At 46.9% G+C, this 12,250-nt stretch overlaps 1 protein-coding gene across 1 annotated transcript; it reads right to left on the reverse strand.

Annotated features, from left to right (window-relative positions):
• Positions 1-368: 368 nt before the first annotated feature.
• Positions 369-11,998, reverse strand: Nhlrc3 (NHL repeat containing 3). Its single transcript, XM_075951005.1, has 7 exons — positions 11,646-11,998; positions 10,928-11,080; positions 10,280-10,427; positions 7,290-7,490; positions 6,217-6,308; positions 3,648-3,760; positions 369-3,223 (listed from the first exon to the last, which is right to left on the reverse strand). Exons 1-7 carry the CDS (start codon positions 11,727-11,729, stop codon positions 2,971-2,973), a joined length of 1,044 nt encoding a protein of 347 aa, XP_075807120.1. The 5' UTR covers positions 11,730-11,998; the 3' UTR covers positions 369-2,970.
• Between the last annotated feature and the right edge of the window lie 252 nt (positions 11,999-12,250).

A 12,250-nucleotide genomic window follows, 5' to 3' on the forward strand; every position in this document is an offset into this window, starting at 1 on the left:
ACCACCAGCTTCCTCAGGAGATAAGTGTGCTGTAGGGCAAGAGGGAACCCACAAGTGTTCGATACTGCAGCTTCAATTTTAAACTCAGGCGCACGCGGAAGCCTGGCATTATACTTCCCCAGCAATTCCAAGCCATACCTACCATACGCGGAACTCTGCTGCCCTCTTCTGGGTGAAGGCTGTAACACAGGTACCAACCGCACCTTCCTTCAGGTAGCCCTGAGGAGTGGCTGCTCTCATTAGTCTGAAAAACTTCACATTTGTAATAGGTTTTGTAAAAACAAATACAGCTGATAAATTCTGACTTTGAAATTTTTATTTGATTATTGCTGAGAGTATGCAGTTGAAAATAAGACAATCCACCCATGTAAGTTCAGGGATTTTATTTTCATGAGTCTGATTTAATTTAGTGAGTCTAAGAATGAAAATTTTAGAATTCCCAGTTGCATTAACTATAAAATCACCAGCCCCTCAAATTGAGGTTACATTTGACACTGATGCCAATGGTATTGTACACGTTTCTGCCAAAGATAAAGGAATGGGTCATGAACAACAGATTGTGGTCCAGTCTTCTGGTGGATTAAGCAAAGATGACATTGAAAAATATGGTTTAAAATGCAGAGAAGTATGCTGAGCAAGACTGAAAAAAAAGGAACATGTTGAAGCAGTTAATATGGCTGAAGAAATTATTCATGACACAGAAAGCAAGATAGAAGAATTCAAGGACCAGTTACCTGCTAATGAGTACAACAAGCTAAAGAAAGAGATTTCCAAAATGAGAGAACTCCTTGCTCAGAAGGACAGTGAGACAGGAGAAAACATTAGACAGGCAGCATCTTCACTTCAGCAGGCATCACTGAAACTCTTTCAAATGGCATATAAAAAGATGGCATCTGAACAGAAAGATTCTGGAAGTTCTGGCACTGGGGAACAGAAGGAGGAGAAACACTAACAGTGGCAAGGCATTGAGAGAGGCCAGGACAACATGAAGCTTCGGAGTAAAGGGACGTCCTCAGCAGAAAAGGATCAAACTTCACTCTTTTTACTGTTGTTTTTGCAGTAACCCATATAATTTCCTTAATAAATATATATAGTGACAAAAAAAAACCTCAAAAACCTCTAAGAACCAGAAGAAGCAAAACCAGTTACTTCGTTGTCACCTTAGCCTTCCAGCAACGGCACACGATGCCGCACAGTGGTTTGTCGCCACCAGATTGTAACTAAGTTTTCTCCAACTGACAAACACTCCGTCTTAAAGTCATTCATTCTTATCAGAGCAGAAGGAGAGACAACCACGGCCTTTGGCTTTCTCGTTAGGACACTTCCTCCTCCTCTATCAAGAATAACCCTAGGAAGCAAAGGCGTTGAGAAGTTTCATATCAACAACAAAATGCAGACTCCTAGGGCTGAGAAGGCTCAGAAGTTACAAGCGTTTTCTGCTCTTGCAGAGGATTGAGTCTGGTTTCACAACTGCCTCTAATTCCAGCCTCAGGAGGATCAAATGTCTTTGGCCTCTATAGACATCTATACCGGTGTGCATATACCCACACAGTACAGATACATACAGGAACATGACTGAAAATAATAAAAGCATGTCTTTAACAATGTATCAACTGTGTAAAGCTGCAGAGATAGCTGCATGTGACCCAAGCACCAAAACAGCCCAGGCCCCTTCAGCTGTAGGGGGTGGGGAGTGAAGTCAGCTTAGGCATCCTGTGTGCTGCACAATCGCCATGGAACACTGGGACAGCTGGGGATGCTGATGGAGCAAAGGGAATGGGTGATCGAAAGACCCTGAGAGGGAAAGTTTCCATGGACACCTAGAACAAACCAGAACAGACTGAAAAACACAGAGCCTGCGTCTGAAGGCCAGCATTCAGATAGGGAAGAGCGGGCTGGAGAGGCAGGGAGATGCGGCGTATGCCTCACTGTGCTTGGCACACTTCCGTATTGAAGTTCGGACCCCCGAAGATATCTTGGAGGTAGACGAGTGCTGGTAGCAAGTGAGTTCATTCTAAAAATGGGATGGGCAACAGTGAAGAGGGGCTCATTGTTGGCACTCACTCTTAAAATACCATTGCTAAATCCCCATTTCAGTAAAGTGCTAGGTGCTGGCTGTTGTTGTCTTATTTGTAAAGGGTGCCATTAAGTATTTTAAAAGAAAAAAACAAACAAACAAAGACCAAAACCTTTGCTTTGTGTTTTCCTCAGAATTCACGCAAGTCTGTAAGGCTTAGGTCTTCTCTACCTGGATGGTACTGTTGACTCTTTCTCGCTCATCTCTGAGGCCAAGCTGTCGCTGCCTACAGTTCCCACACATCCACCCTGCACGGCTCGTCCTGTCTGTCATGGTCCTCTTGCTCCTGCATCACTATGCCCACTCTGTCCCTGCTGGACTGCAGGCTGACCATGCTGCTCCTCACTCCAGCATGCTCTGGCCTGGTGCAGCACTCTGCACACACCAGACTGCTCCACAGCCCGCCCATCCACATCTCTCACAGGCCATTTTACAGACGTTAAACAAACCAGTAGTGTCCAATTCTTCACATGAAATCAAAAGGTTATCCTAGGAGCCCAGAGAGAGTCAATCAGCCTGAGCAAGTAACTCAGCTGCAATCACAGTTCCCCTTCACAATCCCATTTCGGGATTGCCTTTCTTTCTTTAAAAGCTGCTTAGGCGAAGATGCAGCTCAGGCTAGGGCGGCAGCAGCTCAGGCTAGGGCGGCAGCCCAGCATACACGAGGCCCTGAGTTCAACATCCATGACCCTCAAAGAGGAAAAGAAAAAAAGAAACAAAAACCTCTTAGTTGTAAAACTAAATCCCAGGAACCTCAAGAAGACACAATTCTCAATGACATCCCAACACACTTCTCTGGTGGAAGAGGTACCAACGGCCCTGTGCCTCAGTGACTAAACACAATGACTCTGGGGCTCTGCGCTGCTCCCTGCAGCTCCTCCAGGACGGAAGCCCTAAGCCCCAACGGCAGGAGTAGGGCTGTGCCACGGGACGTATTTCTGCACTTGTTTTGCACCAATTTCTGCTACATAGACGGCTCCGGTCTTTTTGTCGACTTCTACAAGATGGGGCAGAACCTGATCTGCCAGTTGGATGCTGCTGATCACAGAACAGTCGCCGATGCCTCCAGATGGGGGGGCCGTCAGAACTGACAGCCTACTGAGGTTCAGCTGGGCCACAATCAAGTACTTCCCGTCCGGGGTGAACCTAGGAGGAAGGAGAATTCAATTATTATGATCATTCTTTCACTGCTTGCGTCCTCTGCAGGTGGGCACGCTGAAAGCAGCAGAGGCCATCACTGCCTGAAGGATTCTACGAATTCAAACCTGCATGGAAGTCTGGGACAGCAGAGAAGCTGAAGGCACGCCTGCATTAAAACAAGCACAGCATAGCGAATGGAGGACGAGAAGTTAAGGAGGTCAACAGTGTGGACCCAAGCTTTAGGCCTCCTTCTGTGAGTGGAAATCTCCCAGAGGCCAAGAAAGCCTCGGACTATTCTTTGGAAACTTATTTCCTTCCATTTCCCCTGCTTAAAATTCACAATAAACACCTGAAACTTTCAGTTGCCCCTTAGAAGAAGGAGTCATACAACCAGCCAGAACGAGCATTTCAAACAAACAGCAATGATTACCTAACAGCCGAAGGCCCCTCCTCCGTGAAACAGCTGTCCCATGCTCCTAACCACTCTCCGGTGTCTTTATCAAATACTTGGAGTCTTTTATTTCCTCGGTCGGCAACCCACACCTGTGAAACCAAAATCACGTCAGCTGGGAGTGTCGCACGACACGAGAAGAAACATGACTATTTCATTAACTCCACACCATTGTCTCCGTTACTGTTTACAGGACCCTAAAGATGGCGTCACTAGCCTCCATTCTCAGGAGGGTTAAACACCTTGTCTGAAACGCACCAACAAAAGTGAATGCTACAGTCTACCATGTGTCTCTCTCTGCCCACAGCCCACAGGGCCATCAACCACACTAAACACGCAAGTGCCTAAAATCCCTAGTCCTCCGCCTCTGTGCAGCAGACCAAAATCACTGACGGGGCAGACTCACCCACCCCTCTAACACATCACCACCACTGCACAACTGAGCCGGCTCCTAAGCCAGGTCACAAGACACAGAAAAGCAGTCTTGTTATTCTCCCGGTGCCGTCTCTAAAGCTCCATCTGGGACTCCCGGGATGGGTCAAAGCAGTCACCGAAGAGGAGGAAGCTTGGGTGTGAAAGGAACACAGGAGCATGATGGGTTTGATATCGGTTTTATAGACTGTAATGAGTTACTAAGACACTCCTGTAATAAAACAGGCTCGGGTTTGTTCTCAATAGCATTTATGGAACTCCCTGAGCTATACAATTCTAAGTTCACCTCACAGCACAGACCACACCCCTTGCAGATCCTTCGGATTTCCTGGGTCTGTGTAGCCCAGGGAGACCCTGACTTTATCTTCACTGGTGTGTATTAATTTTGGTAGTCACTGACTGCTTCTCAAACAGACCCAGACATGGGACAGTGAGAGGCTGGTGCCCAAGCGGGTGGACAGCTCTAGCTTCCTCCTGATCCGAGATGGGTTTGCTCAGGGATCGGGCATTACTGCCTCAGACAGATGACCAAGGAAGGAACAGTCACGTCTCAGGACTGAAGGACATTCCAGATTATTTTCTTTCTTTCTCAGAGCACATTTGATCAAAAGAAAGTCTGTCTGAAACAGGAAGTCCTTAACTGTGAGTTAATTCACTCCACAGTGAGAGGCTATGATGGTGATAGAATGAGTCATAGCCACATCATAAACAGCAGGTGCAGGACGAGGGTGTAGGGCCCTAGCAGGGTGCTCTCCTGGCATGGAGAAGCTGACAGCTGGGCACTGATCCATAGGGATGTAGAGAAAGGGCTGTCGTTTGTCCCCCCAGCAATCTCAGGCTGTCCCTCCAGAAGCTCTTGCTGGCCCCTAACAACCTTCCTCATCATGGTGAATTTGATTGTGTCAGATCTCTCATGCTTGGCAAAGTGGAATTTAATAATAATAATAATATATATATTAATATATATATTATTATTATTAGAAATAGGGCTTGCATCAATAAAGGCAGGCTGACACAGCACTGCGCATCAAAATATTTACTTAATAACACAGGTATGACCCCTTAGGACTAGCTGTGCCCACCAGAAGCCGCAATCTATAGAGGAGCAGCTACTCAACAGCGGGGGCTGTGCGGCAGAGAACAGCTATAACGGGAAACAGGTAGACAATTGAAACACGGCTCATGGAGACGTGCTTGGTGGAAGGTAACTCCAGGATGCCAAGAAGCAGCATTTCTGCTTAAAGGGTGAGGCAAAGCTGGAGGTGGGGGGCAGTAGCTGAGGCGGGGAAGCAGGGAAACAGTTCCATTCCCCAGTGGGGGCACGGCTGCCCCACGAAGGGAGAGAAAGGGCAGGAGTTTACAGAGAAGGCTCCTCTCAAACCTTCAGGATAAGCCTCTGGCTCATCTGCCCACTGCCATCAGGGCAGCCTTCTCCCTCTTGTGAACTAGAGACAGTTCAAACATTTACAGTATGGTTTTCCTAGCAGAAGGCAAAGTTCTTTTCCGGTTTTGGATTCATTACCTGTCCCTTTTGTCCCTGAAAGACTATAGACTTACCTAGTTTACTAATTTCTAAGTATTTGGAGAACTTGCTCAGAACAGAGCCCACACATTTTGGGAGCAAGTGTGCAGAGCCAGCTCTGGAGAAATTGCATAGACGCGCCTACTGTGGCTCGCTTTAACCATCACTTGATATAACCTAGGACGGTCGGGGGACAGAGCACTCAACAAGCAAAGTCGACCGCAGGTTGGCCTGTGGTAACCTCTGAAGGGGGCTGTCCTGGCTGCTTTAACAGACATGGGAACCCTCAGCTTCTATGGGTGACAGCATTCCCTAGGCAGGGGGTGCTGAGCTGTATATAATGTATGTGTGTGAGCAAGGCAGCACGGGCCTATGTAAGGGTCTATGCGTGTGCCTCTCTGTGCTGACTCGACAGCCGAGACTCTGAAGTTCCTGCCTTGACTGCTTTCTCCCTACCTGGCTTTCCATCAAGTTTGTTTGTTTGTCACAGCAATGGAAATGAAATAGAAACACCTCCTAATGCTCAAGTCCACCCACCCAGACACACATACCAAGACACGCCCACCCACCCACACACAAGGAGGCTGTGTTTACCCGACCGACTGCGTCAAGTGTGACACTGTGAGGTATGTTGAACTGCGCAGGTCCTGTTCCACTCTCTCCACGCAGCCAGAGGATCATGAAATCTATACATGGTAAATACATACGAGCAGTGAGCACGTAGAATGCCTTATGCATTTACATGTTAATTTTGTCTTGCAAACTACGAAAGAAGTACTACACACTGAGGACTTGAGTATTGTCTCCTAGTCCTGTCTGGATCTGTCTAGCTCACGTGCTCCTTCAAACAATCCCTGCTCCATTACCTCTGCCTGAGCTGTTCCGATTTCTTCTAAAGCACTGCTCAGAACTCCTGCATTGGTTGCTTCAAACTAGTTCCCTAGGTACAAAATGTTCACTTTTGTTCAAATTTCTTTTTCTTGTTCTGAGACAATTACATTATGTAGTCCTGGTTGGCCTTGTACTATGTAGTTCAGGCTGGCCTCAAACTCTTAGCAATCCTCCTGCCTCAGTGTCTGGAGTGCAGGAATTACAGATGCGTGTCATCACGCCTTCTGTTAGATTTCTATAGTCTTCCTCTCGTCTCTGGAAGGAGTTGCAGGCTATGCACTCAACTCTTTCTCTGAAAAGACTAGTCCACTCCTGACACACCGCACCTGGGAATGTGCCTTTGGCTGCAAGGTTTTAAGGCTGTGATGAAGCTAGCGATCTCGAGATCACCCTGAATCCTTGTAAGAGGGAGATAGGAGAGTCGGGCACACAGAGGACACACGGGGAAGAGGGCAAAGTTACCCTGCCACAGCTGCAGGAAGCCTGGCAGGGATCCAGCTTCCTGGCTTCCCCAGTGTATGCAGGACAAGAAATCCTCAGAAGTCCTTTAAATTCTCACACCACCTCCAGTCCCTGGGAGGCGTCTCCTGGCCCCGGTGGACATGCAGGCCCATGAGAGAATCATTTGCTGCTGGCAATCCCACCCATCTATTTTCCTCGTACTGAGCCTTTTACAGAGCTTCATGTGCAATATGGCGACACTATGCCAAGCAGCAAACAAATCAGATTCCGTTGTAAAATAATATCCTTATGATCACAGCGAGTTACAGATTTACCTTGGGACAGTTTGACTAGTCTGTTATTCAATCCCCCGTCTCCATCCACAATGTAAATCTCTCCCGTGTCGTCTACATATAACTCTGCAGGGTTGTCAAACTGCAGCGGGTTCAAGCCCGTGCCTTTCTTGCCCGGGGTACCCAAGACTTGAACAAGATCACCCAGGGAATTATATTTTTTAACCGTGTGACCATAGGCTCCTGTAGAGATGGACAAACACATGTTAGAAGCATTGCACAGCATACACATCCTCTTTCATAAGCTAAAGGCAAATCTGTCACAAGGCTGGAACGGCTACAGAAGCCAACGGACTTGCACACGTGAACGCGACAGGTGACAGCAAGCAGCCCTTCCTAAGGTGTGAGCAAACCTGCCGAGGAGTTAGTACCTAATCACTCCAGATTCAGGAGACTGCAACCACAAAGGACTACAGCAAAAACGCTGGCTCGTTACACGGAAAGCTTAGAACGATTTGTGCATGTTTCCCTCTTGAAACACACTGCTTGCAAAATAAATCCAGAAGGAACTAAAAAACAAGCAACTTACAGTCAAAGCTGTTATTTCAGTCATCCATGTACAGGTTTTAAATTTTAGAAGTCAACAAAAAAAATTCTCTATATAACAACACAGATTTAAAAAAAAAAACATACATTTTCTCCTAGCAGAAACAAATTAAAAATTTATCACTTCTTGAGAGAAAAATCATCTTGGCGCTACAATGACCACATAAGTTAAAGAATAAAGTAAGTAAGAGCAAGTAAGAGAGGCATGCTGCAGTTTGGCAGAGGCCAGGGTGAAGGCACAGGAGGTGGAAGTAGCCGACTGGCACCCATGACTACTGATCTGACGCACCGAGCTTCCAGAAGGCAAGTGAGCAAGCCCACATTACCAGTCTACCAGAGAACCACCTGACCACTGCACTGAATGCTTGGGCTGAAGTTTTTAGCCACAGAGAGCACGACATACCAGAGAAAGCACAGCTCAAAGTTTCTAAAGACTTGGAAAGGCAGGGTACTTAAAATTTTTTTAAGTGGTTGACTTGCAGCCAAATCTTCATTTGAAGAAATCAATTTATTTGGAAAATGGAAAGAGCATAAAGAGAGTTTCTCGGCTGTGAGGATGGAAAACAGGACACAATGGAAAGAATGTGATCATCCGAGCCACATTTACTTCTGGGAGCCAGGGGAGTTTTCCTTCTTTTTAGAGGATGACATGATCAGAATACATTAAAAATAAGGGTCTTTCAAGTGACTTCTGGGGAAAGAGGAGAAAACGGTCAAATCTCACTACAGTACTACATAAACTCGGGTATACTTCCAAGAGTTTTTTATATAAATAGTTTATTTTACTTTATTTTCTGTAGGTGAGTATTTGCCTGTATGTATGTATACAGTGCCTAGAGGACAGAGGAGGGTGGAGTTACAGATGGCTGTGAGCTGCTGTGTGGGTGCTGGGAACTGCACCCAGGTCCCCCGGAAGAACAAGAGTTCTAAGCCACAGCGCATCTCCCTGCTCCTAGGTCTACTCTTAAGTTCAAGGCCAGTTTTACTAGGACTTAAATGAAGAACTCCAGGGAAGCCAAGATGTAAATCTTGCAGCAGTGAAGAAGAGGAACTGAGGGACCCATGCAGCTTGTATGCAGCCACATGGCAGAACGGGATGTGAGGGTTCAGAGATGCACGCCCCGGCTTTGACAAGCATCCTAAAGGAGGAAAAAGGAGATGAGAGGAAGAGAGAGGAAAAGCGATGCTTTCTGAAAGGGCAGGCTGCGGCTGCCAGTCTTGAGCGGCCGGACCAACGTTTACCTCCCAAAACAAAGACTAAACGGACAGAGTGCCCGCTGGCTAATGGGCCGCTCGCTAACGGACCTGCTCACTACCTGGAGCCCAGAGAGCGTCTGCACCCTGTGAACGAGAGTGACAACAGCTGTCCTCACAGAAACCCAGACCTTACTGGTTCTAAAGAGTGTTATGTGGATTATCAAACGCTGGGGAAGCAGGATGCCCTTCAAGCCAGGGACATAAGCAGACCAAAAGACACCAGCAACACCCTCCCTGCTGACCCCACTCCGGCTGGCTGTCCAGGCAGTAGGAACTGGCTCTGGTGTTGCTAGGACACACCAGCAGCACAGGTGGAGCGCAGCCTCCGAGGTCCCCTGCAGCTGTGAAGGTAGGGTCTACTGTGTTTCAGCACTGCCTACTAAAGACAAGGGACGTAAGAAGGTTTCAGACACGCTTAAGGCAACGTAATTTCAGAACTGTTAACAACCGGTTTCTGCAAATCTTTTCTCTCTGGGCAGCAAATTGCGGGTCCTTGTCCCTTCATCCTCTCAAAAGACAACCGGTATAAATGGGAGTTAAGAGGATTTCCTTTAAAATCCTGACATCTGATTTGGCTTTACAGAGGAGGTTAGGGTTAGTCTGAGAAGAGCAACTAAAGGGTCAAAGGAGAAAGATAATGAACTGAGAGGGGGGCAGGGAGAGAGCGTTCAGTTTACCAGGAAAATGCCTGTCACTCAAGCACAAGGACCTGGGTTCCATACCTAGAACCCACATATAGAAAAAAAAAGAAAAAGAAAAAACTAAAACCCCAATAGTATGTGTGTAAGTAATCAGCATTGAGACAGGGGAGAAAGGAAGCTGTCGGGGCTCACTGGCCAGGGTACCCCAGGCTGCTTGTGAGTTCCAGGCCAGTGAGCAATCTTGTTTCAAAAGACAAGGTTAATGGCCCTGAGGAATGACACTCTGGCCTACACCTCCCCCTACCCTACCCCCACACACAGTCCCTTGACAAGCTTAAAAGATCATGATTACAGCATCATTGATTCCCTTGATTCAACAGGAATATGGTATAACAAATGATTTTGTGAAATATTAAAGAAAGTATGATTAGATTCAGCAATGCCAGCCTTAAAATGTACAAGCAAGAACACGGGCAAAGATCTGAATTCCACCTAGAAAAGCAATTTAATAGACAAGGCTACACATACCACTTCCTACGTCTGTGATCCAGACGGACTGTTCATATGGTGTGCCGGAGACAAATATACCATGGGGTGTGTCAACTGTATAATTCCAGGATCGAAGGAAATATCCATCCTCTGTGAACACTAATACCTTGGGGATGTTATCCCCTCTCTGAAGGCATACAAAAATAACTGCTTAGAATCACTTAAGAGGAATGCTAATCTTTACTTTTGTCAGAGAGAAATCAAAATTAAAGGGTAACTGAGAAACCTAGCAATGTGTAAAAAGCTAACTTCAAAACTTAACAATAACATGCATCACATACAAATCAAAAGTGTGTGCTTGAAGCCAACTCAAGATTGTTGCACAACTAGCATAATACAAATATAATAAATATAAAAATAAATGCAATTGGCCATCAGGAGTGGTAAATCATATCTTCCCTTACAGTTCTTTTTTTTTTATGTTCAGGTTGAATGTTCTTTCTTTTCTGTTATGATCAAACTGAATCTAGCTGGGGAGATGGCTAAGAAGATAGCCATCAATGTTCTCTGAGCAAGCCTGACAACCCGCGTTCCATCCCTGAACCCCTTCGTAGGATGCGAGAACCAACCCAAAAGGTGTCCTCTGATCTCACGGGCTCGCATAGAATAAATATTCATTCCACTTACTTGAGCTACATACACTAACCCGTTGAGGGAGTCAACCGCAACAGAAAAGGTCGAACCAGTGAAGTACTCCGAATACTTGGGCCAACCCAAATCCAGTCGGAAAAGAGAATCCTCCTTTCTCCAGGGTACGTAAAAAGCAATTGTCCTTGAAACCTCAAATAAAATAAAATAAACCTCAGATTCAGTTTGCTTTCCAGGTTAAAAACCAAAACAGTACAGGTGTGTGTTTCTCTTATCTTTACCGCTTGCCTCGACAGCCAGAATAATTCCAGATAAACAGGTTTTGATGTCTAAATATCATAACAACCACAATAAAAGGTCTGCAAATTACTCTAGAGTGTAGTAAGAGCTGGGGGAAAATCCAGAATGTACATGTATTTTTAAAAGGATATGTTTATTTTTATTTAGACGTATTGTGTGAGCCCGAGATAGTTTATATGCACCACGCGCTCACAAAGGCCAGAAAGGGCATCAGGTCCCCTGGAACTGGAGTGAAAGTGGAGGAGTAAGCAGTCATGTTGGTGGTGGGAATCGATCCCTAGTCCTGTGCAAGAGCTCTCAACCTCCGTGCCACCTCCCCAGCCCCAACAAGCATACTTTTTAGCACTAAAAGAGAAGGCGAATGGCCAGCAGCTGAGCCCCAGGAGCAGGTTTGGCGCCTCTGGGGCTGCACCCCTCGGCGTCCCCCACAACCGACAGCCTCATCCCCGCTATTCACCAGAGGGTCACTGAAGCGCCAGTGCAAAACCAGACAGGAGAGAAAGAAGACGGCGCCTCCCACACAGACCCAGGCTCTCGCCATCCTGCGGGTCCTGGAGGCGAAGGTCGGCAGGGACTGAAGCCGGGTCTGGAGCGGTCCTCTGCATAAAGCACCGGAAAACTAGAGCAGAGAAACTTCTAAATTCCGGGTTTCTGGCTCCTCTTTTCTCCGACCTCGCCCCCGCCCCCGCCCCTGTCCCCACCCCCGAGTCAGGTGTCCACCGTGTGACCCAGCGACCAGGCTTCCCCGCTCGGCGGCGCTCCTGTCCCCGGGCTTCTTCCAGCCGCCAGCATGGTGGCGCCCGCAAATCTTCCTGACCCATTTCCAGTCCACTCTTCTAAATTCACATTCAAGAATCAAAACGTAACGACACAAAACTCAACACTAAGGGGACTATGAAGCTAAAACAATGTCTTCGAACCTCTGGAAAGGACTTCAGGCACATCCGTTTCAGAAGCATTCAGGCGTCTGCCATGGATACCTATATTCCCACACTAGGACCCCCATCCATTCACCCCCCAATTACTGTCTTTTGGGTTATTGCGATTTGTGCTGGCGGTGCA

This window comes from Microtus pennsylvanicus, chromosome 16 (genome assembly GCF_037038515.1).
Source record: "Microtus pennsylvanicus isolate mMicPen1 chromosome 16, mMicPen1.hap1, whole genome shotgun sequence".
Classification (NCBI taxonomy): domain Eukaryota; kingdom Metazoa; phylum Chordata; class Mammalia; order Rodentia; family Cricetidae; genus Microtus; species Microtus pennsylvanicus.